The 24,293-nt window shown below is 39.8% G+C and overlaps 1 protein-coding gene and 2 long non-coding RNA genes across 4 annotated transcripts; 1 reads left to right on the top strand and 2 right to left on the bottom strand.

The window, feature by feature from the left end:
• Window positions 1–9,323: 9,323 nt before the first annotated feature.
• On the bottom strand, window positions 9,324–10,297 carry LOC119767416. Of its 2 annotated transcripts, none has more exons than XR_005277502.1 (3): window positions 10,057–10,297; window positions 9,552–9,838; window positions 9,324–9,491 (listed from the first exon to the last, which is right to left on the bottom strand). It is a non-coding gene; the product is annotated as an uncharacterized LOC119767416 (long non-coding RNA). The 2 variants fall into 2 exon arrangements; XR_005277503.1 differs by having other exon boundaries at window positions 9,552–9,831; window positions 10,057–10,296.
• A 6,989-nt stretch (window positions 10,298–17,286) lies between these two features.
• LOC6052659 (zinc finger protein 449) lies at window positions 17,287–18,052 on the top strand. The gene is made up of 3 exons (XM_038250685.1): window positions 17,287–17,436; window positions 17,478–17,718; window positions 17,865–18,052. Exons 1-3 carry the CDS (start codon window positions 17,287–17,289, stop codon window positions 18,050–18,052), a joined length of 579 nt encoding a protein of 192 aa, XP_038106613.1.
• A 4,002-nt stretch (window positions 18,053–22,054) lies between these two features.
• On the bottom strand, window positions 22,055–24,082 carry LOC6048435. Its single transcript, XR_005277418.1, has 4 exons — window positions 23,738–24,082; window positions 23,281–23,513; window positions 23,048–23,231; window positions 22,055–22,994 (listed from the first exon to the last, which is right to left on the bottom strand). It is a non-coding gene; the product is annotated as an uncharacterized LOC6048435 (long non-coding RNA).
• Window positions 24,083–24,293: the final 211 nt, after the last annotated feature.

The following is a 24,293-nucleotide window of genomic DNA, read 5'->3' as shown; positions in this document are numbered from 1 at the left end:
GCTGCAGCACACCGAGGTGATTGCCAATGGACAACGAGTTCGATTACAACCAGACGCTACAGTTTTCGGACAAGGAGTCGGAACCGAACCCGCCGAAGGAGGTGCCGGTGAAGCAGGATAGCAAGCAGCAGCTGCAACGCGAACGCCAAGCGCGTGAATCGCCTGTCCGTCAACCGCCGCCGCCCTCGCAATAACATGGCAATGTCGGCTTTGGAGGACTGGACGCCGAGGCTAAGTTGCGTCGTGAAGAGGGCCAGCGAAGGGAGAGGGAACGTGACCAGGAAGCTTCAGGAGCTGTAGCAAGAGCTGAAAAGTAAGAAGGAAGAAATCAGGGTCTTCACCGGTCAATGACGAATTTCTGGATCAGCAGCCATCGGCTGCAACTTACAGCGAATCGAGCGAGGGAAAGAACCGCAGCGATTCGAGCAATGCGATCGGGGTGGCGATCTGAGAGACTTTAGATATCAACGGTATGAATACGGAAGTCTCGATCGGTACGGTGGTGATCGTGACGGCGCCTGGGACAATCCGCCGTTGTCTAAGAACTTCTAAACTAATCTACCGCCGAGCTTCCAGAAGCGTAGGCTAGCGTGCACCGGACCAGCAGCAGCAGGGTGACGGCAAGAGCGGTACGATCCGCGGTTCATCTACACCCAGTGACATGGTCGCATTGACTCCAGTCCTTTTCAATATTCTGCTTCCAACTAGGTACTGGCTGGTCTGATCCGCGGGGAAATCGGTCGGATGATGACGACGAAGAGAATTAACATTGAGTGGTTCCGGTGAAATTGCCGAAAGCCGCGGCCTCTTGGCTTGCCGGATACGCAGGCCGTGAACCGGCGCATGAGCGGGAGGCAGCGCCCAATACGAGCCAGCAGGACAACCCCCGAAACGCAACTCGCGTTCCGTCTCGTCCCGGCGAAGCGTAGGAACCAGTCTACAGTGGTGAGTCAACACTTGGTAAATAAAAACATTAACAAATGTAATTAATTTACATAGCGCCGCAATTGGCAAATTGCGCAACGAGCTTGTCGCATTCTTCGGCAAGCACGCCCCGAGCATGCCTTTCTACTGAAGGCATTCGCTGGTCAGACACTGGCCTTCCGTTGGGCAACAGATGGAACCTCTGCAACAGATCGTACTGGATGTGACTGTTGAAAACAAGGTTGAAAAGGTACCCGTCGGGTCGGTGAAGCAATAAGTCGCCGGAAGCTTGTAAGTTATCTCGAAACGATGCTGGGCGGAACAGCCTGGATTGACGTTAATGACCCTGCAAGTGCGCTGGGATCAAACTAATAGCACACCATGGCCCACCTGCGCAGCAACAGTGCCTGGGAATCGATCGTGGCGATCGTGACCGCGGTACAAGGTCCCACAGCGTCGCATTGTCTCCAAGGAGGACGATCGCTTCAGCAGCGGTGCCCGGAGTCATCCTGCAAGATAATCGGCAACGGTGGCCGTACAGCGCCGCAGTCCAATCGAAGCAGATTATCATCGGATCTTTGATTAGTGATGCGGAAAGGGAGGATCGTCGACTGTCAAAGGCAGCCGCTCCGTTGACCGAGGCAAACCACATGCAGCAGTTCCAGCAGCACCCAGATTCGCGTTGAATTTTGGAATCGTCAGATCCTAGAGAGGATCAAGGAAACTCCGGCAAGGCCTTGGGAAGATTTGGTAGTAGCTGCGGAGGAAGCGAGCTAGTCACGCAATCCCGTTGGACGAGATGACGAAAAAAAGTACACTTCCGGATCGGATGCTGGCAAGAACGACAGCGGTAGTGTGTCTGCGGACCGTTCAGGTGCAGTCTATTGAGCTAACGAACAACGAATCCAACTGGCGGTTCGGTTTTAGAAGCGCAAGACCTACAATCACCTCCGAGCTCCCGGAGGTTTCCCAGTACAGTACTAGTACCGAAAGCTGCCGTTTGAATAGGTCGTGTTTTCAACGACCCCAACAGTTTATGTACCGTAGCATACCAAAAAGTCCGACATCCAGCCTCAAGGTTAACGAAAAATCTCCGGAACCGTGTTCCTAGAAGTTTTTTTTCCTCAAGATTCCCCCAAGACGTTCCTGGAACATTGCTCCAGCTGCTCCGGAAGCTATCCGGAAATGCCACTCGAACGGCCATGCCGACGACGAGAGCAACGCTGCACGGAATTAGCTCGGTCATGGCCCTGAAAGTGTCTTCGGAACAACGCTGTCCTCGAAACGGCGGGTGGCCTGTTGGTTCTCAAATTTCGGAAATTTATTTGGAACATTTGCATGATTTGGTTCACTAATTGTTTTTTTTTCTTTTCTAAATAGGTTCATGCAATCCGGAATGGCACGCGGTGCGGAACGGAAATGGACCTCGATGCCCCCAAGTAAATTAACAGACTTGCCGGGCGGTCACCAACCTGCACGTGCCCTCGGAACGATGCTGGACGAAATAGGCTCGACCTTTATGGCCCTGCATGTTCCCTTAAACGTCGATGCGTGGATCAGGCTCGGTAGACGGTCACCGCCTTGCAAGTGACCTGGAACGAACCTGCACAAATACGCCAGGTCAAGTTCAAGCGAATCCGGTCCACGATCCTGGCCTTTTCTCGTTCAAAATAGGGTGATTTATTTGTAATATTTGCTTCCTTCGGATCACTAATTGTTTATTTTTCCTCATTAAATAGGGTCATACAATCCGGAACTGCCAGGGACCAGGGACGGCTATGGCTCAAGAATAGATTCGTCGGACAATCACCAACTGCAAGTTCCTCGGAACGTCGCTGGATGGATCAGGCTCGGCGACGGTCGCCGTCCTGTGGGGAACTAGGTGGAACCGCTGCAGTCTACCGTACTGGATGTGACCGGTGAAAACGAACCCGGTCAATAAGTCGCCGGAAGATTGAAAGTGAACGGAAAAGCTCTACCAAACTGGACCAGCTCCCGCTCTTCCTTGCTCCGGACTATCAAAAGCAGCAAAACAAGTGAAAAAAGATTGATTGTATGCAGAATTTAATATAAACGATATAAATAATTTGATTAATAAAGTGCAAACACGCAAAATAATCGGATCAAAAAATAGAAATTCTTTCAATCAAAACAAACCCCTGATGACAGATGACGGAAAAGAAGAAGAAGAACCATAAAAAAGAGCTTGATGCGCGTCCGATTTTTCACCTTTACGTCGCCCTTACATCGCCCCCGCACGTAGGCCTCTTGCGATGTTCGAACAACCTTGACAGGTTGACGTTTCGGGTGCAAAATACCTTGATTCGGGTCTGATGCGTGTCTCAAAATCAGACCCGCATCGGCCCCGGTAGGTCTGATCGTCGCTCTGACGATCAGACCCGATCGGCCCCGTATTTCTTACTGGGTGGGAGCTGGCTTTTTGCCCATGCAGCAAAACTTGTTCGTCGATAATACTGTCACTGCCGCGGCACTGTTGACGAAAAGAAACGAAGCGAAAAGAAAGCGCTGACAAAAACAAAGCATCTAAGGGGACCATCCATAAACCACGTGGACACTGTAGGGGGTATGGCGATTGTCCACGATCCATACAAAAATTTGTTTTGTATGGACAATTGTCCACGAGGGGGTTGAGATTTCCAAAAAGTGTCCACGTGGTTTGTGGATGGTCCCAAGGAGAAAAATCACAAAAATGCATGTGTTTCTATACACAGAAAAAAAAACGTGGTAATATTACATCTGGGAAGGGGTACATCTTTTATGTCAGAAAAAAGGTTTAATTTTACCTCTAAAAATGTGTAAAATTACCTCATATATGATGAAAATTTACCACATATAAGGTGAAAATTTACCCCAGAAAATGACGAAAATTACCTATGAATGTGGAAAATTGTATCTAAAAATGTGTAATTTTAGTCATTTTCTGCTGAGTTGGAAGGATAGATATCGAACTGTCATTGCCTGTGGAAAACATAAACAAGCCATTTTTCAAACAATCTTTTATTTTGATTTTTGCCCTCATCAACGCCGTCCTGTTGTTTTTCAGCAAGGACTTGCGTATCTGGTCCAGGAGCGGCGGTGGCGGAAGATTTAGGTTCCGTTCGGACAGGTTCCATTGGCCACCATGGCTGCAGCTGGGACGATTCTTGTTTTCTCCTTTGCAGTGGGGCAAACGACGACACAGTTGTGATCCGGGACCGCACCGGTGGTCATCGGAGTGCTCAACGAAATGAGCGGGTGAATGCAACGAAATCAGCTTGTTGACCTAGCTGACCCAATTTATCATCGGACATCCGGGAACCACTTTTGTATGGAGGAGGCCGGTGACGTGGTACAAGATGGGTGACGCCGAGCCGAGAAAATATTATTAGGAACTAAAATATATATATTTTTTGCTTTGGGTGCAAAATAATAATTTTTTTAGAAATTGTTAAAGTAAAAAAATATTAATTTTCTTCCGAAATGTTTGAATTTATTTTTTATAGATTTTTGAGGCACTTCGGCCAATAATATTTTTTTTGCAGCATCAAAATTATATTTTTAGTAATTTGAAGCTCAGTACATGCCTCCAAACTCTGTGGCTCGGATGAAGATGGGGAGGCAAGGGGAAGAACTAGGACCGCCATTATTCTGGGAGTCCGCGGAATCGTTCTATTCCCCGGACGACGCCAAAGCGAACAGATCTGTCGACTACCATCTGTTCCGCCAAGTTACTTTTAATAGTGCCCAGTAGTGCCCATCAGTGCCCAGAAGTGCCCAGCATCACCAGCTGGACCAGTAGGAGAGCAACGCCGAGTTGCTAGAGTGCAGGAGTTGATTTGGAGGACACCAGGTACGCCAGTAGATCCCAAAGATCCCTACCCACCCCAAAACCCAACCGTCACGACCCTAACCTCAAACCATCTACTACCAGGACCCCTTGTGTTTGGTGATAACCGTCTCAGTACCAACGACGGCTCACCCGTGTCGCTGACACCTACCGGGGACTCAAACCACCTCGAGTCTCCTCGAACGCAACCGTTACCGGGATAACCTGCTCGACCTGTGCCTATCCGGGGATTCCGGGCACCCTCGACGGTGTACCGAAGGCCACAGCCGTAACCATCTGTGGTGAGGCCAGGACGAGCAGCGAACGGGTCCATCGACGACGCGCCGTAGGAGAGCCACCTTGGACGGCAAGCGGTCGTGCACGCGTGCGCCAGTCTGAAGAAGCGGAAGTGAAGAAGGAGAAGAAGGAGGGAGCGGAAGTGTGTAGCAGAAACAGGAAGGTGGACATCGCCGGCGAGCTGCGATCGACGACGGGGCCCCGAAGAAGAAGTGAAGAAAAAGGTCAGATTAGTCTGTAAGAAAGTGGGAGGAATAAAGAGAAGTGTAGAGAGAGAGAATAAAGTGTGTAGAGTTTTGGACCGCACACCTGGAGTTTTACATTGGACATCACAAGCATTCCCCAGCTGCGCGACTTGACTAAAGGCGTGCCGACCCTGAGGGCCTTGAACTCTGGGAGTCTCTGTGACGCTCAGTAGTCGGACAACCCCGTAAGTTACAGGTAGTACGAAAAGTAGTAGATTATTTAGTTGTAGCCGAATTTATCTAAATTATATCGGGCACCTGTACGCTTAAAGCGCGAGCTCGATTATACGATTGTAAGTCTGAATTTGAAGCGCACAATTTCCCTAAGTTACTGATAAAAATAATCGATCACTTATATCTAGGTTAGATCAGGCATTACTCGGTGGAGTGCTGGGCAAGCGGCACAAGTCTTGAACTAAATTCTATCCCATCGTAAGTTTATTTTTTCCACGCGAATAAGCAGTAATTAAATACTTATTTTCTATCAGCACATGCACTAATCCCTGCCGCAGACAGGCCCACAAAGGTTGATCGACGAAGAAATAATTAGTTAGTTGGATTACATTTGTGACCAGGGGAGACCAATTGTAAGTGGAGTTGTTGAACTATATTGAACTAATCACTAATCGAACAATAAACAGCTTGAAGAGCGTAAGCGCAATACGAAATCGTGCGTTTCTGTCGAGAGGTCCCACAAATCCAACAAAAGTTCTGTTGCGTTTTGACACCCATGAAACTGGTCGTCTCATCGGGACCAAGAAAGTCGCCTTAGAGTTAGAGTACTTTGTCAAGTTTATTTTGGATCCTTTGTAATTTTCCTATTTCCTAAAGTGTCTTCCTTGACCTGATCAAAAGTGTTAACTAACAAGTTATCGTACCCAATAAATCAACAAATTACAAAAAAAAAAAAAAAAAAGTCGCCGTGTTTTTATATTGGCAAGTGGCGTCTTGTGGATTTTTTATGTTTTGATTGTAATTAGGGGAAATATGCCCATTTTAAGCCTAATAAGCAGTCGTGTTTGAATGATGTTGGATAATCTGGATTGCTCCTTGAAATTCACCAAAACCAAGTACACCAACGAGTAGAGCAACTTTTTGTGAACATTTCTGTTTATTTTCACTTTTATTAAAAGTTGTGCTATTCCTTTTATAAGCATTTAAAAAAATATTTCAAAAATGCATTCTAATCAGTCGAGTGCATTGGGCAACGCCCATTTTTCTATTTTCAGCTTACAGTCATCCCTCATATTCGGAACAGTTTACAGATCGGCCAATGTTCAAAAAATCATATCAAATCGATAATTGAACTTAATGATTCGCTTTTACCTTCATTTGAAAGCTTTTCATGCGATCTTTCGAATGCTGTATCGAATAACTGCATATTTTTACTTTTATATCAAGTTTTTGAAGAAAAACTTTGACCCTTTAAATCCACAAATTCGGAACACTTTTTTCTTACGGATGTAAACAAACTTTGGATCTCTCCAGGAGTACATATTTGTAACAAAATAATGACTACACACACTGCAACCAGTGAAACTCAAGCTTAGTGATGTTTTATCCATGGTCTGATAACTTTTTTTGTGAAAATATCAGTTAAATTCAGGTGTTCCACAATTGTGGGAGGCACAATAACATCCCACAATCATGGAACAGGCAATTTGGAGGCAGTGTTTTGCTGCTCTGGATAAAATAGTCTTGAAGTAAAGTTTTTTGTTCAAAAAGTACTACTTTTAACTAATGAAATAGCAATAAATCATTCCATTGTGGACCACCGATCAGTGAGGTACTCCTGGATATTAGCTCCTGAAAAGTGCAAAAAATGCCTCACGGCAAGAAAAAGAGGCGGTCCTCACCAGCAGGATCGGCAGATTTGAAGAAGCTAAAGAATGCCGAAGCGCTACCTGCAAAGCCAGGCAGTTTGAGCAAGGACGCTCAAAATTCGTCTGGAAACCAGTTCGCTACCCTCCCTGTGGACGTGAGCGAGAGGGAAGAAATTGAACGACGGGAAAAGTTGCCACCCATTTTTGTGAAAACATCGTCATCGGATTCGGTGCGAAAGTGGCTGACCGGGTTTATCAAATCTGGTGCTTAACGAGCTTCCATTCGCTTGTGTGCTGATGGACTCAAAATTCTGCTACCTACCAGAAAGGATTACAACTACGTTCGGGATTTCCTGAACAATACCAAGATTGAACACTACAGCCATGACGATCCAGGTAAACGCCCCATGAAACAGGTTCTCCGAGGCCTGTACGACATGGATGTGAGTGTGCTGAAAGAAGAGCTCAAAACTCTTAAGTTGAACGTGATCGAAGTCTTCAAGATGACGAGACACAACAAGGACATCAAGTATCGTGATCAACTGTATCTGGTTCATCTCGAGAAAGGATCGACAACGCCGTCTGAGCTGAACGCAGTCCGGGCAATTTTCAACGTCATCGTGACTTGGGTACGTTATCGTCCAGTGCATCGTAACGTAACGCAATGTTCGAACTGCTTGCAGTTTGGACATGGTGGAAGGAACTGTTTCATCAAGAGTCGTTGTGCAACCTGCGGAGGTGAGCACAAAACTCAAGCTTGCGAAACAATCAACGAGAACATCGAAGCGAAATGCTTCAATTGCGGCGGCGACCATTCGACCAAGAATCGAAGCTGCCCAAAACGAGCTGAGTTTGTAAAAATTCGGCAGCAAGCGACGACGAGGCACCAACCAAATCGTCGCAAAACACCACCAGCATACACGGACGTGGATTTTCCTGCTTTGGCGTCGCCAGGAGCGGGATCTGTTCAAGTGGTTCCAAATCTGCAGCCATTGCCGTTGAATCAGCGACAAAGAGTTGCAGAGAATACAACACCTCCTCCAGGCTTCAGTCAGCAACCGAGGGAAAACCAACCAACATCAACGGGTGAAGGCAGTAGTGACCTGTTTTCACCACAAGAACTTTTGAACATTTTCATCGAGATGACAACAACACTGCGTGGTTGCAAAACTCGCCAAGAACAAGTAAGAACTCTTGGAGCATTCATCTTAAAATACAGTTCGTAGTTTACTCGTTCTAGTGATTTTGAATATTTCAATGAATTTATTTTTTTTAGTTTTAAGTTAGGATTAGTCCATTAAAGTGATTTTTTTTTCTTTTTACCCAAATGTATTCAATTCAATGCAATAATGTAAAACAATTTGAAGCAAATAAAATAAATTTGATCAGTTAATAATGAAACGAAAAATTCCACAAAGATGAAGAGCATTACACAGAAAAAAATATTCCTGTAAATTTACATTATTTATCATGTACCAAAAGGTATCATGATAAATGATGTATATTTACATTACTTACATCGGAAATTTACATGCTTTTCATTGGAAATGCTTAAAGCAAAACAATTCAAGAAACGTGTAAATTTCCACTAAATGTAATGCTAATTTCCAATGAAAATAATGTAAACTTTCCAAAGCAAAAATTTTTTTGCTCCGCTGAATCTGGAATCTGTAACCGTTTCCAGATTCCAGACACAACGGAGCTTTGTTTTAGTTGATGATATCGAACATTATTTTGTGAGTTTAACACTAAAGAACATATTTACCTACGAATTGAGGTCTGCGGCGTTGTGCATTTATTCACCATCGTATTGATGACCGTAGGGAGCCTAATCTTACAAATATCCATGATCGTCTGCGGCTCTCTAACTCTCCGATGTAATTCTACGACAAAGAAATTGTGTGTAATCAAAGCTTGCAAAAAAGAAATCTCTAAAGTAACCCACCTGGTTATGGTTTTGAAGATATTTTGAGGCACCACGCAGAATAACCTTTTCTTGATGAAAAGTTATCGCAAGAAAGGTCACGCGATCAGGATCGCGACGAGGATCGGAATGTAGATGGCGGATGCTGCCCGGATTGGAGCTGAACATTCATTAGTTGTAAAACTCACAATGCGCAACGCTGAACTCAGGATGATTCACACACGCTAGATCGTTGTCAAATTGTGGCCACCGTTCTTGTAGGTTCACACCAGGGGCGAGGGCAAATGCGTTCCAAGGCGGGAAAATCAAGTTAGGATTTTTGCAAATAGATTTGTGTTAAGGCAAACGACCTCGGCTGTGCTGCGGTGTGATGACAGTATTGCAAGGCAAGATAATCGGCAACCTCCGGGACCAGCGGCACAGCTACGTGCACGTGTACAGATCGTGATAACCTGAAGAAGAAGAAGATTAGAGGTTGAAATCGAATAAGTTGAAATCTACGCTCTACTCACCCTTCAAACTGGATGGATTGGCGAGGCTTCGTTAAACCACGTCATGTACGCGGTCATACGGGCTACTCGAACACGCCGGGTCGTTTGGGGGCTGCAGCTGGGCATTATCAGCTAGCGATTTTGCACCGCTAGTTCCGGTCTGGACCGCACAAACGCCACATCCTCACCTTCCGTGGCGAACGACGATCGTCAGATTGGGTATTTTGTTTTTTTTTCTCGCGCAATTTGGAACTATCCAACCTCGACCTCGTTGAGCTGGGTTTGTCACCATTGGCGCCACCTGGGAACTTAAATGTAGGTTATGATGGAAATCGCCTTGCAGTCGAAAAGGTTAGCGTTTGACTTGACTGTCGTAACCGGTACCAGCAGTCCCAAACTGCGGACGATTACGGGTGTGCTTGTAGTTGAGACACTCCTACCGGCTCAAAATCCAAGCATCTGACGTGGTTCTGGCGATCGAAATGCTCAGATGGCCGATCGAGATGAATTTCTACTACACGCTCACCTGTTGCAGCCGATCTTGAGAACCGCACACGATGCCATCGCAGTCGTGATTTAACCGGAACGTTTCAAAAACAGAGACACTAATCTGTTTGTAAAAAAATGTTTTTGCTGACTGAATGACGTTTCATCTGGCTTTTATGTTTTTTTTTGACATTCTGTTTTGCATTTCTGTTCTGTTGGTTGAAACACATGGGCGTAGTCAAAATTGTGTTTCAAAACTTTTTCTGCTAGGGCTTGCGCTGTTAACCAAACTAGGGATGTCAGATGCACAGATTTGTACGTGGCCAGGTTTTTAGTTGAAAAGAATTTTAAAAAAATATTCAAAAGTTGAAGCTTTACTTCTTATTAGTGCCCAAATGCGCCAAATGCTTTAAATTTAGTTATATTGATATATATTTTATTTTTTGTCAAGTCAAGTTCGGCCGAAGCCGAAGTGTAAACTCGTTGCTAATGTAAACATCAACAGACATGAGCAAGATATACTCTTTGTTTACACTTCGGCTTCGGACCTTTTACATTATTTTGCTTGACTTTGTATCTGTAAGTTCGACAAATCTAGAATTTCCATATCTTGCTTTTTGAGTCTTTCAAAATACCCCTGCTCAAGGCGCTAAACACACTAAAAAGCTAAAATTGAATAAAAATTGTTTCAGAACCTTGTTAAAAAATCTCTAGAAATTTAAGTTAAAAAAACTAGGTGCTTTTCACAAAATTTTAGATAAAAAACAGCTCAGTGAGTAAACTATTTTTCTCAAATTTTGAGAAAAGAACCAGGGTTTATTAAACTTAAAATTTCTATATTTTTTTAAACAAAATTTTAAATTTTAAATAAAAAAAGGGCCGATTTCCAGCCTTTAATTCGTATACCTTGATCAGGAGCAGCCCAGTTAACTCAATCGGAATTCTGAAACGGAATTCATTTCGAATCGTTAACGTATTCCGTTTAAGAATCCGATTGAGTTGACTGGGAGCTGGCTTTTTGCCCATGCAGCAAAACTTGTTCGTCGATAATACTGTCACTGCCGCGGCACTGTTGACGAAAAGAAACGAAGCGAAAAGAAAGCGCTGACAAAAACAAAGCATCTAAGGGGACCATCCATAAACCACGTGGACACTGTAGGGGGGGGGGGGTATGGCGATTGTCCACGATCCATACAAAAAAATTTGTTTTGTATGGACAATTGTCCACGAGGGGGGGGGGGGGGTTGAGATTTCCAAAAAAAAAGTGTCCACGTGGTTTGTGGATGGTCCCAAGGAGAAAAATCACAAAAATGCATGTGTTTCTATACACAGAAAAAAAAACGTGGTAATATTACATCTGGGAAGGGGTACATCTTTTATGTCAGAAAAAAGGTTTAATTTTACCTCTAAAAATGTGTAAAATTACCTCATATATGATGAAAATTTACCACATATAAGGTGAAAATTTACCCCAGAAAATGACGAAAATTACCTATGAATGTGGAAAATTGTATCTAAAAATGTGTAATTTTAGTCATTTTCTGCTGAGTTGGAAGGATAGATATCGAACTGTCATTGCCTGTGGAAAACATAAACAAGCCATTTTTCAAACAATCTTTTATTTTGATTTTTGCCCTCATCAACGCCGTCCTGTTGTTTTTTCAGCAAGGACTTGCGTATCTGGTCCAGGAGCGGCGGTGGCGGAAGATTTAGGTTCCGTTCGGACAGGTTCCATTGGCCACCATGGCTGCAGCTGGGACGATTCTTGTTTTTCTCCTTTGCAGTGGGGCAAACGACGACACAGTTGTGATCCGGGACCGCACCGGTGGTCATCGGAGTGCTCAACGAAATGAGCGGGTGAATGCAACGAAATCAGCTTGTTGACCTAGCTGACCCAATTTATCATCGGACATCCGGGAACCACTTTTGTATGGAGGAGGCCGGTGACGTGGTACAAGATGGGTGACGCCGAGCCGAGAAAATATTATTAGGAACTAAAATATATATATTTTTTGCTTTGGGTGCAAAATAATAATTTTTTTAGAAATTGTTAAAGTAAAAAAATATTAATTTTCTTCCGAAATGTTTGAATTTATTTTTTATAGATTTTTGAGGCACTTCGGCCAATAATATTTTTTTTGCAGCATCAAAATTATATTTTTAGTAATTTGAAGCTCAGTACATGCCTCCAAACTCCGTTTTTTTAAATGGCCATTTATTACAAATAAATGTTTTGAAAAAATATAATTCAGCTGGAAATCAAATTAGGCCAAAACATAATTCATAGACCGATCCCATTGGTAATTTCAGTTTTTACAATTTTACTAAAATCTATTCTTATTTCCATTTTTTATGTTTTTGTCTTTCATAAAGGAAGGTCGGGTGGGGAGAACTCAGGCAAGAAAAGCTGTGTCTTAAATTCTAAAATTCTAAAATTCTAAAATTCTAAAATTCTAAAATTCTAAAATTCTAAAATTCTAAAATTCTAAAATTCTAAAATTCTAAAATTCTAAAATTCTAAAATTCTAAAATTCTAAAATTCTAAAATTCTAAAATTCTAAAATTCTAAAATTTAAAATTCTAAAATTCTAAAATTCTAAAATTCTAAAATTCTAAAATTCTAAAATTTAAAATTTAAAATTCTAAAATTCTAAAATTTAAAATTCTAAAATTCTAAAATTCTAAAATTCTAAAATTCTAAAATTCTAAAATTCTAAAATTTAAAATTCTAAAATTCTAAAATTTAAAATTCTAAAATTTAAAATTCTAAAATTCTAAAATTCTAAAATTCTAAAATTCTAAAATTCTAAAATTTAAAATTCTAAAATTCTAAAATTTAAAATTCTAAAATTCTAAAATTCTAAAATTCTAAAATTCTAAAATTCTAAAATTCTAAAATTCTAAAATTCTAAAATTCTAAAATTTAAAATTTAAAATTTAAAATTTAAAATTCTAAAATTCTAAAATTCTAAAATTCTAAAATTCTAAAATTTAAAATTCTAAAATTTAAAATTTAAAATTTAAAATTTAAAATTCTAAAATTCTAAAATTCTAAAATTCTAAAATTCTAAAATTCTAAAATTCTAAAATTCTAAAATTCTAAAATTCTAAAATTCTAAAATTCTAAAATTCTAAAATTCTAAAATTTAAAATTCTAAAATTCTAAAATTTAAAATTCTAAAATTTAAAATTTAAAATTCTAAAATTCTAAAATTCTAAAATTCTAAAATTTAAAATTCTAAAATTTAAAATTCTAAAATTTAAAATTCTAAAATTTAAAATTTAAAATTCTAAAATTCTAAAATTCTAAAATTCTAAAATTTAAAATTCTAAAATTCTAAAATTTAAAATTCTAAAATTCTAAAATTCTAAAATTTAAAATTCTAAAATTCTAAAATTTAAAATTCTAAAATTCTAAAATTCTAAAATTCTAAAATTTAAAATTTAAAATTCTAAAATTCTAAAATTTAAAATTCTAAAATTCTAAAATTTAAAATTCTAAAATTCTAAAATTTAAAATTTAAAATTTAAAATTCTAAAATTTAAAATTCTAAAATTCTAAAATTCTAAAATTCTAAAATTTAAAATTTAAAATTCTAAAATTCTAAAAAATTCTAAAATTTAAAATTCTAAAATTCTAAAATTCTAAAATTCTAAAATTCTAAAATTCTAAAATTCTAAAATTCTAAAATTCTAAAATTCTAAAATTCAAAATTCAAAATTTAAAATTCTAAAATTCAAAATTCAAAATTCAAAATTCAAAATTCTAAAATTAAAATTCAAATTCTAAAATTTAAAATTCTAAAATTCTAAAATTCTAAAATTCTAAAATTCTAAATTTAAAATTCTAAAATTCTAAAATTTAAAATTCTAAAATTCTAAAATTCTAAAATTCTAAAATTCTAAAATTCTAAAATTCTAAAATTTAAAATTCTAAAATTCTAAAATTTAAAATTCTAAAATTTAAAATTCTAAAATTCTAAAATTCTAAAATTCTAAAATTCTAAAATTCTAAAATTTAAAATTCTAAAATTCTAAAATTCTAAAATTCTAAAATTTAAAATTCTAAAATTTAAAATTCTAAAATTCTAAAATTTAAAATTCTAAAATTCTAAAATTTAAAATTTAAAATTCTAAAATTTAAAATTCTAAAATTCTAAAATTCTAAAATTTAAAATTCTAAAATTCTAAAATTCTAAAATTCTAAAATTCTAAAATTCTAAAATTCTAAAATTCTAAAATTTAAAATTCTAAAATTCTAAAATTTAAAATTCTAAAATTCTAAAATTCTAAAATTCTAAAATTTAAAATTTAAAATTCTAAAATTTAAAATTCTAAAATTCTAAAATTCTAAAATTCTAAAATTCTAAAATTTAAAATTCTAAAATTCTAAAATTCTAAAATTCTAAAATTCTAAAATTCTAAAATTCTAAAATTCTAAAATTTAAAATTCTAAAATTCTAAAATTTAAAATTCTAAAATTCTAAAATTTAAAATTTAAAATTTAAAATTCTAAAATTCTAAAATTTAAAATTCTAAAATTCTAAAATTTAAAATTCTAAAATTCTAAAATTCTAAAATTTAAAATTCTAAAATTCTAAAATTTAAAATTCTAAAATTCTAAAATTCTAAAATTCTAAAATTCTAAAATTCTAAAATTTAAAATTCTAAAATTCTAAAATTCTAAAATTCTAAAATTCTAAAATTCTAAAATTTAAAATTTAAAATTCTAAAATTTAAAATTCTAAAATTCTAAAATTCTAAAATTTAAAATTCTAAAATTTAAAATTCTAAAATTCTAAAATTTAAAATTCTAAAATTCTAAAATTCTAAAATTCTAAAATTCTAAAATTCTAAAATTTAAAATTTAAAATTCTAAAATTCTAAAATTTAAAATTCTAAAATTCTAAAATTCTAAAATTCTAAAATTCTAAAATTCTAAAATTCTAAAATTCTAAAATTCTAAAATTTAAAATTCTAAAATTCTAAAATTCTAAAATTCTAAAATTCTAAAATTCTAAAATTCTAAATTCTAAAATTCTAAAATTCTAAAATTCTAAAATTCTAAAATTCTAAAATTCTAAAATTCTAAAATTCTAAAATTCTAAAATTCTAAAATTCTAAAATTCTAAAATTCTAAAATTCTAAAATTCTAAAATTTTAAAATTCTAAAATTCTAAAATTCTAAAATTCTAAAATTCGTGAAAGCAAGCGAGAATTATTTGTTTGAATTGTTTGGTCCCGATTTACCCAGATAACAGTAAAGTGACTAAAAAGAAGAAAAAACAAAAACTAAATAGAAAAATTACTTACCAAAACAAAATGATGCAAGCAGCAGTCAAGTTCCATGAGATATCATCACACTTGGTATATTCACCTGAAAAATCACAAATTTTTTAACAAAGTGTCATGTTCGAAAGAAAAAAAAACTTATCTAAGTCCTCGTTGTCCTCGATTTTTGGTGGACAGAAAGATCGTCGAGTTGTCACCGGTTGTGATGCCAATCGACGGAATCTGCCACGAATGATGAACGCCCAAGCGTCCCAAACTCCCGGACGCGACGACTGGCAACTTCCTCCAAGTGGTCCTGAGAAGCACCAAAACACGCACACACACGTACCCACTTCTAACGCAAACGACGGCGACGAAATCTGCCACGAATGTTGAACGCCGGAGCGTCCTTAACTCCCGGACGGTTCGAACTCCAGGGCGCGGCGATCGGCAACTTCCTCCAACTGGATCAGAAGAAGCACCAAAACACACGAATAAACACGCACACGACGACGGCCGCGGAATCTGCCACGATTATTGTTTGCTCGAGCGTCCCAAACTCCCGGACGCGACGACCGGCAACTTCCTCCAACTTGACTAGAAGAAGCACCAACATTCGCACACTCGCACACGACGTAATCTGTCACGAATCCAGAGCGGCACGAACTCCCGGACGGCAACTTCCTCCAAGTGGTCCAGAAGAAGCACCAACATTCACACACACGCTTACGACGGAATCGCGAAACAAACTTCCGGACGCAGCGACCGTCAACTTCCTCCCACTGGACAAGAAGAAGCACCAACATTCGCACACACGCACACGACGGAATCTGTCTCACGGATCCCGAGCGTCCTAAACTCCCGGACGCGACGACCGGCAACTTCCTCCAACTAAACCAGCTGCTGCACAAAAACAAACACACACGCTCAAGACGATGGCCACGGAATTTGCCACGATTCCCGAACTGCACAAACTCTCGGACCGCACCGGCAACTTTTTCCAAGTGGTCCAGAAGAAGCGGACACGGACACACACGCACACTTCAAAAGCAGACGACGGCGACGGAATCTGCCACGCCGGAGCAGCAAAAACACCCGGACGCGAAGACCAGCAACTTCCTGCAACATTCACAACAACAACTTTTGACAGTTGTAAAATTTGCTGTCTTCCGAAGTTGAGGTGCGAAAACTATTGTGTGCAATATTGCATCATAAACGACTAAAAATTGCACCTTCCCAATCAAATCGTTTTCCGCATGACGGGTTCATTCCGCTTCGAATTCCGCTTCGAAAATTGCTTCGAAATTTTCTAAGCGGATTATCTGATTGGGTTCCGCTTCGATTCCGTTTGAGCAATTTTTGCACATGGGCGACACCTGCTGGTGTATGGTGGAACCTCGATGACATTTCGCCGAGTTTCGCCGAAACGGTTTTGTTGATGATTTTTGACAAAAGTGTGCGAACCAAACGTCAAAGTGTTAAGAAAAAAAAAGCCCGAAACATGTTCAGTCCTGTTGTGTGCTTTTTTGGAATGGAATGGGATTGGTGAGTAAAAATTTATGCTGCGTTTTCGAGAATGCATCAAATAATAGATTAATTTGGATGTTTCGTTGTTTTTGTGATCATAGTGCTCGGGTGGAGGAACCGGCTGACTTCCTGTCTCGCTGCTGGGCTACAAACGCACGAGAGTCGCAAAGTGCCATCAGTTTTTGGAGTTACCCTTTTTCCACCTGCTCCGGAACTAAAGGATTCGTGCGACCGTTTTAGGCCACGGCATGCCTGACCTGGCCATGTCATGCCTGGTTCATGCTCCGGAAAGTCTGCTGCTGGTCCCGATCATTCCGTACTGTCGACGGTAGTGCTCTGGTGACATAACCTCAACAAAACCAATATCTGAATTTTATCTCATTTTCCATCACAACAGGAAGCTCAACGAGGCAGATTGTCCGCCAGCGGCAGTTGAACCAGCAGAAGCGAATTGCCTAGCAGGACGAGGAATATGAGAAAACGGAGGAATCCGATAGTGAAACCAACGTTTGCGGAAGCGCTGGATTTGCTTGCGCACGCGGAAGTTCACGCCCGATTTGAGCCGCACAAGTCCAACCTGTGCAAACGATCTTTCCTGAACGAAACCACCATCAAGGAGCACGTCCAGCAGTTAACCGAAACGTCTTGCGTCGTGTGTGGAAGCTCTGCAAGAACCACAACGCACTGCTCAAACACGCCTGGGAACACTCGCGGGAACGGTCCAGCTATGGAACGCACGGCTGCCCCAAGTGTGGCAAATCGTTCCTCAACAAGGCACGCCTCAAGCGGCACATGGTTTCACACCGGAACAAAACCGTACGATGCGAGATCTGCTCAGAGGAGTTTCCCTACGGTTGCAGTCTCATGAACAACCGATCGCACACCAAATCGCGCCAGTTCACGAGTGCGGCAAAACGTTTGGCTCACACTCGTCGCAGCAGATAATTCTGAAAATTCACTCCGGTGGGCGACCTTAGGGATGCAGGTTTGTACTACGGTTTCATCGGTGGGTTATCAACACGATTCTAACTCTTTCCTTGCTTCTTGTAGATTCTGCTGGAAGGAATTCGCCGACGGAGGAACACTGCAAAAGCTGTGAACACAACGCCAAGCTTACCTACAACGACCTGAATCTGGACAAATTTCCGGCGGGCACGGACCGGAGGTTGTCAACCAGCACCAGTGTACCAGCTGCACGGCGTCTAATCGGAATGTTCACGGTTTGGATGAAGGCCTGAAGCTGCACGGTATGGCGATGGCAAGGAACCCGAAGTGTCGACGGGTGCGGCCAAGACTGATGTTGTAGATCAACCCGAGGAATATAACACGTCCTTCGATATGTTTTCTGTTAACCTAAAATAATAATAATTAAAAAAAGGGATTCGGGGCTGGGACGCGTTTAATTCAATGATTTATACAACATAAAATGAATAAAACTAGTTTTAAAACTTTTAAATTAAGATGAATAATCCTTTCTGGTTGAATTCCAATTTAATTTGGATTCAACCAAAACAAAAAAAGAAAACCACCAAGAAAAAATAAGAAGAAGAAGCTGCTGTCAAAACTTACCCGCCCATTCCGTTTCGATTCCGTTTAAATTCCGTTTGAACCGATTTGCGGCGAAAACTCAAACGGAACCGGTTGTTGCGTTTGAAACGGAATGCGGTTTAGAATCTAAAACGAACACTGTTTAGAATTCGAATCGAACTTTTTTCGCTCAAGTGGAATTCTAAACGGAATTCAAACGGAACGCGCTGAGTGGGTTCCGTCGAAATAATAAACATTTTAAGAGTAAAATGTGTTAGGCTCAATTTTCAGCAGCAATTCGTCTAAAACAGATGTAAAATTACACATTCCTTTTTTCAACATTCCATTTTAAAGCTTCCATTTTTACACAATTTTTTGCTGTGAGATTTCTTCAAAAAATATTAAAAAACATCAAAAGTAGTTTGAAATTGTGATCAGAAATTAAGCGGCCCAACGACAAGCATCCCTGCTCCGATCAGCCGGTGTTTTTGGAGAGCCCAGAAGGCATTGGAGTTGCGGAATGTTCCAGATTAATGAAATCGATTCGGCTGGATTTTTTACATTGCGGACATCTTTAGCTTTGTGCACTCGAGGAAGAATGTAGAGCGAAAATTAGCACAACCTCAAACTGTCCCCATTTGCCCCGGAAGAATCACCTCGAAGTTCGAATTGCACGCTAAAATTTAAAATTCTAAAATTCTAAAATTCTAAAATTCTAAAATTCTAAAATTCTAAAGTTCTAAAATTCTAAAATTCTAAAATTCTAAAATTCTAAAATTCTAAAATTCTAAAATTCTAAAATTCTAAAATTCTAAAATTCTAAAATTCTAAAATTCTAAAATTCTAAAATTCTAAAATTCTAAAATTCTAAAATTCTAAAATTCTAAAATTCTAAAATTCTAAAATTCTAAAATTTTAAAATTCTAAAATTCTAAAATTCGTGAAAGCAAGCGAGAATTATTTGTTTGAATTGTTTGGTCCCGATTTACCCAGATAACAGTTAAGTAACTAAAAAGAAGAAAAAACAAAAACTAAATAGTGAAAATTACTTACCAAAACAAAATGATGCAAGCAGCAGTCAAGTTCCATGAGATATCATCACACTTGGTATATTCACCTGAAAAATTACAAATTTTTTAACAAAGTGTCATGTTCGAAAGAAAAAAAACTTATCTAAGTCCTCGTTGTCCTCGATTTTTGGTGGACAGAATGATCGTCGAGTTGTCACCGGTTGTGATGCCAATCGACGGAATCTGCCACGAATGTTGAACGCCCAAGCGTCCCAAACTCCCGGACGCGACGACTGGCAACTTCCTCCAAGTGGTCCTGAGAAGCACCAAAACACGCACACACACGTACCCACTTCTAACGCAAACGACGGCGACGAAATCTGCCACGAATGTTGAACGCCGGAGCGTCCTTAACTCCCGGACGGTTCGAACTCCAGGGCGCGGCGATCGGCAACTTCCTCCAACTGGATCAGAAGAAGCACCAAAACACACGAATAAACACGCACACGACGACGGCCGCGGAATCTGCCACGATTATTGTTTGCTCGAGCGTCCCAAACTCCCGGACGCGACGACCGGCAACTTCCTCCAACTTGACTAGAAGAAGCACCAACATTTGCACACTCGCACACGACGTAATCTGTCACGAATCCAGAGCGGCACGAACTCCCGGACGGCAACTTCCTCCAAGTGGTCCAGAAGAAGCACCAACATTCACACACGCTTACGACGGAATCGCGAAACAAACTTCCGGACGCAGCGACCGTCAACTTCCTCCCACTGGACAAGAAGAAGCACCAACATTCGCACACACGCACACGACGGAATCTGTCTCACGGATCCCGAGCGTCCTAAACTCCCGGACGCGACGACCGGCAACTTCCTCCAACTAAACCAGCTGCTGCACAAAAACAAACACACACGCTCAAGACGATGGCCACGGAATTTGCCACGATTCCCGAACTGCACAAACTCTCGGACCGCACCGGCAACTTTTTCCAAGTGGTCCAGAAGAAGCGGACACGGACACACACGCACACTTCAAAAGCAGACGACGGCGACGGAATCTGCCACGCCGGAGCAGCAAAAACACCCGGACGCGAAGACCAGCAACTTCCTGCAACATTCACAACAACAACTTTTGACAGTTGTAAAATTTGCTGTCTTCCGAAGTTGAGGTGCGAAAACTATTGTGTGCAATATTGCATCATAAACGACTAAAAATTGCACCTTCCGTCGAAATAATAAACATTTTAAGAGTAAAATGTGTTAGGCTCAATTTTCAGCAGCAATTCGTCTAAAACAGATGTAAAATTACACATTCCTTTTTTCAACATTCCATTTTAAAGCTTCCATTTTTACACAATTTTTTGCTGTGTAGATTTCTTCAAAAAATATTAAAAAACATCAAAAGTAGTTTGAAATTGTGATCAGAAATTAAGCGGCCCAACGACAAGCATCCCTGCTCCGATCAGCCGGTGTTTTTGGAGAGCCCAGAAGGCATTGGAGTTGCGGAATGTTCCAGATTAATGAAATCGATTCGGCTGGATTTTTTACATTGCGGACATCTTTAGCTTTGTGCACTCGAGGAAGAATGTAGAGCGAAAATTAGCACAACCTCAAACTGTCCCCATTTGCCCCGGAAGAATCACCTCGAAGTTCGAATTGCACGCGCACAACGGGTTGGAGAAAAAAGTAGTTTGATGCTTCCGAGCGTATTCTGCGATGTCGACTTCCGGATGCCCGAGGTTGGTATGGCCAATTGCGTACGCTGCGTTGGTTGGCTGACCGGTGGAACTCAGATGCTGATACTGAAGATTACGGCCGCTTCGGAAGAGTCCAGCTGATGGGAATAAGTTTGCAGAAAATGAGTGGTTCCGCGTTGGAGTGGATGCGCTAAAAAGGTTGGAAACTTTTAGGATCAAGATTAGGCAAATAACAGTCAAAACTGTTTGAAAATTCTAAAAGCAACAATCTATCCACCGGTGAACTTATTTTCACGTCTGACTTTCTCTTACCTGATGTTACACCTGGACACCGCTTCCAATTCGCTTATCGTTACAAACACGACTAAATTTGACACGAAATATTCTAATTTTAAAATCGAATCAATCTATGGATGTTTTTGAACGACCGCTTCCTAACAACAACACACTTGAACTGTTTTATTTTGATTAGCTGTCACTTGGCAGTCGCAATGAAAATTTACATTTATTTCAAATTTACATTGATTGTTATTTACATTCTTTCAAGATTTACATGTTTCAGATTTGTAAATAAATGGCAAAAACTGTTCCATTTACATTTGATTCATAGATTACATGCGATATATTTTTACATGATCGCCTTTTACATCTGATTTAACATTTTACATATGATTTTATTTTTACATGTACCAAGTTTACATTTAAAACATAGTTTACATGACGTGGAAATTTACATATTTTTTTCTGTGCACAGAAAAAAATATTCCTGTAAATTTACATTATTTATCATGTACCAAAAGGTATCATGATAAGTGATGTATATTTACATTAGATTCATTGGAAATTTACATGACTTTCATTGTAATTGTTCAATTTGAAAATCTTTTGAAATCGTGTAAATTTCCAATGAATCTAATGTAAATTTCCAAAAGCAAAAAAAAATTTTGCTCCGCTGAATCTAGAATCCGATATTTACATTGGATTCTATATTCAGCGGAGCATTTGGTAATTGGTGTTAAAGGTTATTTTATTTTTATCAATTATTTGATATTTTCTTCAGACGATGCTTTCAGAATCTTCTTGGTGATGTTAACACTAGAAAATGTATTCTAATTAAATTTTACTCTCACTCTTTTTGCACCGAGATTGATACTGATTTTAATTAAGATCGAGGTGTCGTTGCTCTCACCGGTAGAGGCCACCGTGATTGTGGATTTAGCAATTTTGCGTAGCATGTCGCAAAAAGTTGGCCTGGAATAGAAAAACATTTTAATGAAAACCACTGCAACCACTGCATGCAAGATCAAAATCTGTTGCAGTTAAAGTTGGCAAAGTTTTCCTCCTCGTCGAGTTGTCGCCGGTCGTGCCGGTACCGGCTACTGTTCCACAAAATAGGACTGCTCTCCAGGGAAACGCCGCCCTTTTCCGTCTTCTCGAGCCGGTCGTCCTGCTGGACGTACTAGTTCTTAAGTGTCTTGAACATCTGCACGTACTGGACGTCGTCGAACTACTTGCCAAAGCTCTCGTCAAAGTACGAGTACAGCGATTTGACGATTTGCCTTACGTAAAAGTCGTCCTTGAGTACGGTGATCCAGGAACATGAGGGTGCTTTTTATCAGGACTAGTATCCGCCACAGCAGGTTCTGGTTGATGATGCAATTCTTGATGTGGTAGGTGAGATGCTCGATGCAGAATGACAGCAGCATCAGTACCAGCCCGAGAACGTGCACTTCGCTGGCCGGCTTGTCCGTGAGGATGTTCAGCAGCAGGTGAGCAGTTGGAGTTTTTATACTATGCTCGACGAGTACTTAATAATCTTCGTCGGGGTGTCGAGCAATAGTACGATGCGCCGGTCATGAACTAAACTCGTTTTCTACATCTATCCCGGCTACAGAGACGCGTCAACTCGGCGAAGTATGATTCAAGTGGTTCCAAGCCTAAAATAAATTAACGCTTTTAATGAGCCCACATCAATAGCGATCCGTTTTACCTTTAATCGCTGACGCGTGCAGCACCTTCTGCAAACTGTGCTCGAAAACATTCGAAAATTATCCAAAATCGTCATTTTGATCTGATCCTTGTTCAACAGGAACTAAGTTTTGTGTTTCAAACCAAGAACAAATTGGCCACATCGTGAGCTAGCAATGGTTCTACACTCTGTGGCCCATCTGTAACTAAAAATGAACTAATTAAAAGACATCCTCCTTCTTGCGGTTCACTTACCAAGTGAACTCCTCCAGCACCAACATGAAAGTGGAAACGATTGCCGTGGAGTAACCGGCCAGCAACAAACTGCTCATTTCGACCCGCGACTCTGATGCCATTCAGAATTCGGGACTTGGAGAATTTATCGGCTTCACTGAGCAGCTTCCAAATTCTCCAGAGTTAACACAGCCGCTGACTGCCAGCTTGGAGCGAGCTTTCCGGTTTGAACTCGTTGCCATTTTAGTGAACCCCTAAAAAGAAGGAGATAGGTAGTTTGAGATTAATTATTTAATTGAATTGTAATTGTAATTTTATTTGGCAACGATATCCTGTTAGTCAGACTTTTTATCAGGGCAATCACACTCACAAAAGTCCTGCCAGTTTAAAAGTTCATTCACTGGACCAGATTTTTCGGTTCTATGGTTTGGGTAAATGGAATAATAAATTCTTTGAATAGAATGTGATAAAAACTTACCAATTCTGCCACAACTGAAAAACCAGATTCCCGAACTGCAGACGGCAACGGCTCACTTTGTTTTGGTTTTTATTTGTTTTGACGTTTCTCATTCGTCAAGATAAAGGTTGCGCACGGTTTGCCAGGTTGCCCTGATTTGCAGCCTTGCACAACATTGTCTAATCAAAGGCGATTACCCAAAATAATTTCAAGCAAAACAATGTAAATAGACTGATGATGAAGTGTAAACAAGGAGTCTATCTTGCTCGCATAAGCTGATGTTTACATTAAGAACGAGCAGGACAGGCTCTGTTTACACTTTGACATTGGCCCAATTGCATTGTTTTGAAAGATTTAACAGAACGCTAGCTGCACACTTCTGCACACCACTCTGACCGCTCTCGGAAAGTTTTGTTTTGGTATCTGTCATTTCAATCTCAAACTGAAATAAAATTTTACATGACTTTGTAATTTACATGAAATGATGTTTACATTGATATTGTATTTACATACTTTTCGTGGCCTGAAATGTGTTAGGCTGGTCGCATTTACATGACATTTATGAAATACATCGAAT

The sequence above is a fragment of the Culex quinquefasciatus genome, chromosome 2 (assembly GCF_015732765.1).
Source record: "Culex quinquefasciatus strain JHB chromosome 2, VPISU_Cqui_1.0_pri_paternal, whole genome shotgun sequence".
Taxonomy (NCBI): domain Eukaryota; kingdom Metazoa; phylum Arthropoda; class Insecta; order Diptera; family Culicidae; genus Culex; species Culex quinquefasciatus.
Note: the sequence above shows the minus strand (reverse complement) of the source record. Positions and strands in the feature narration are given on the sequence as shown.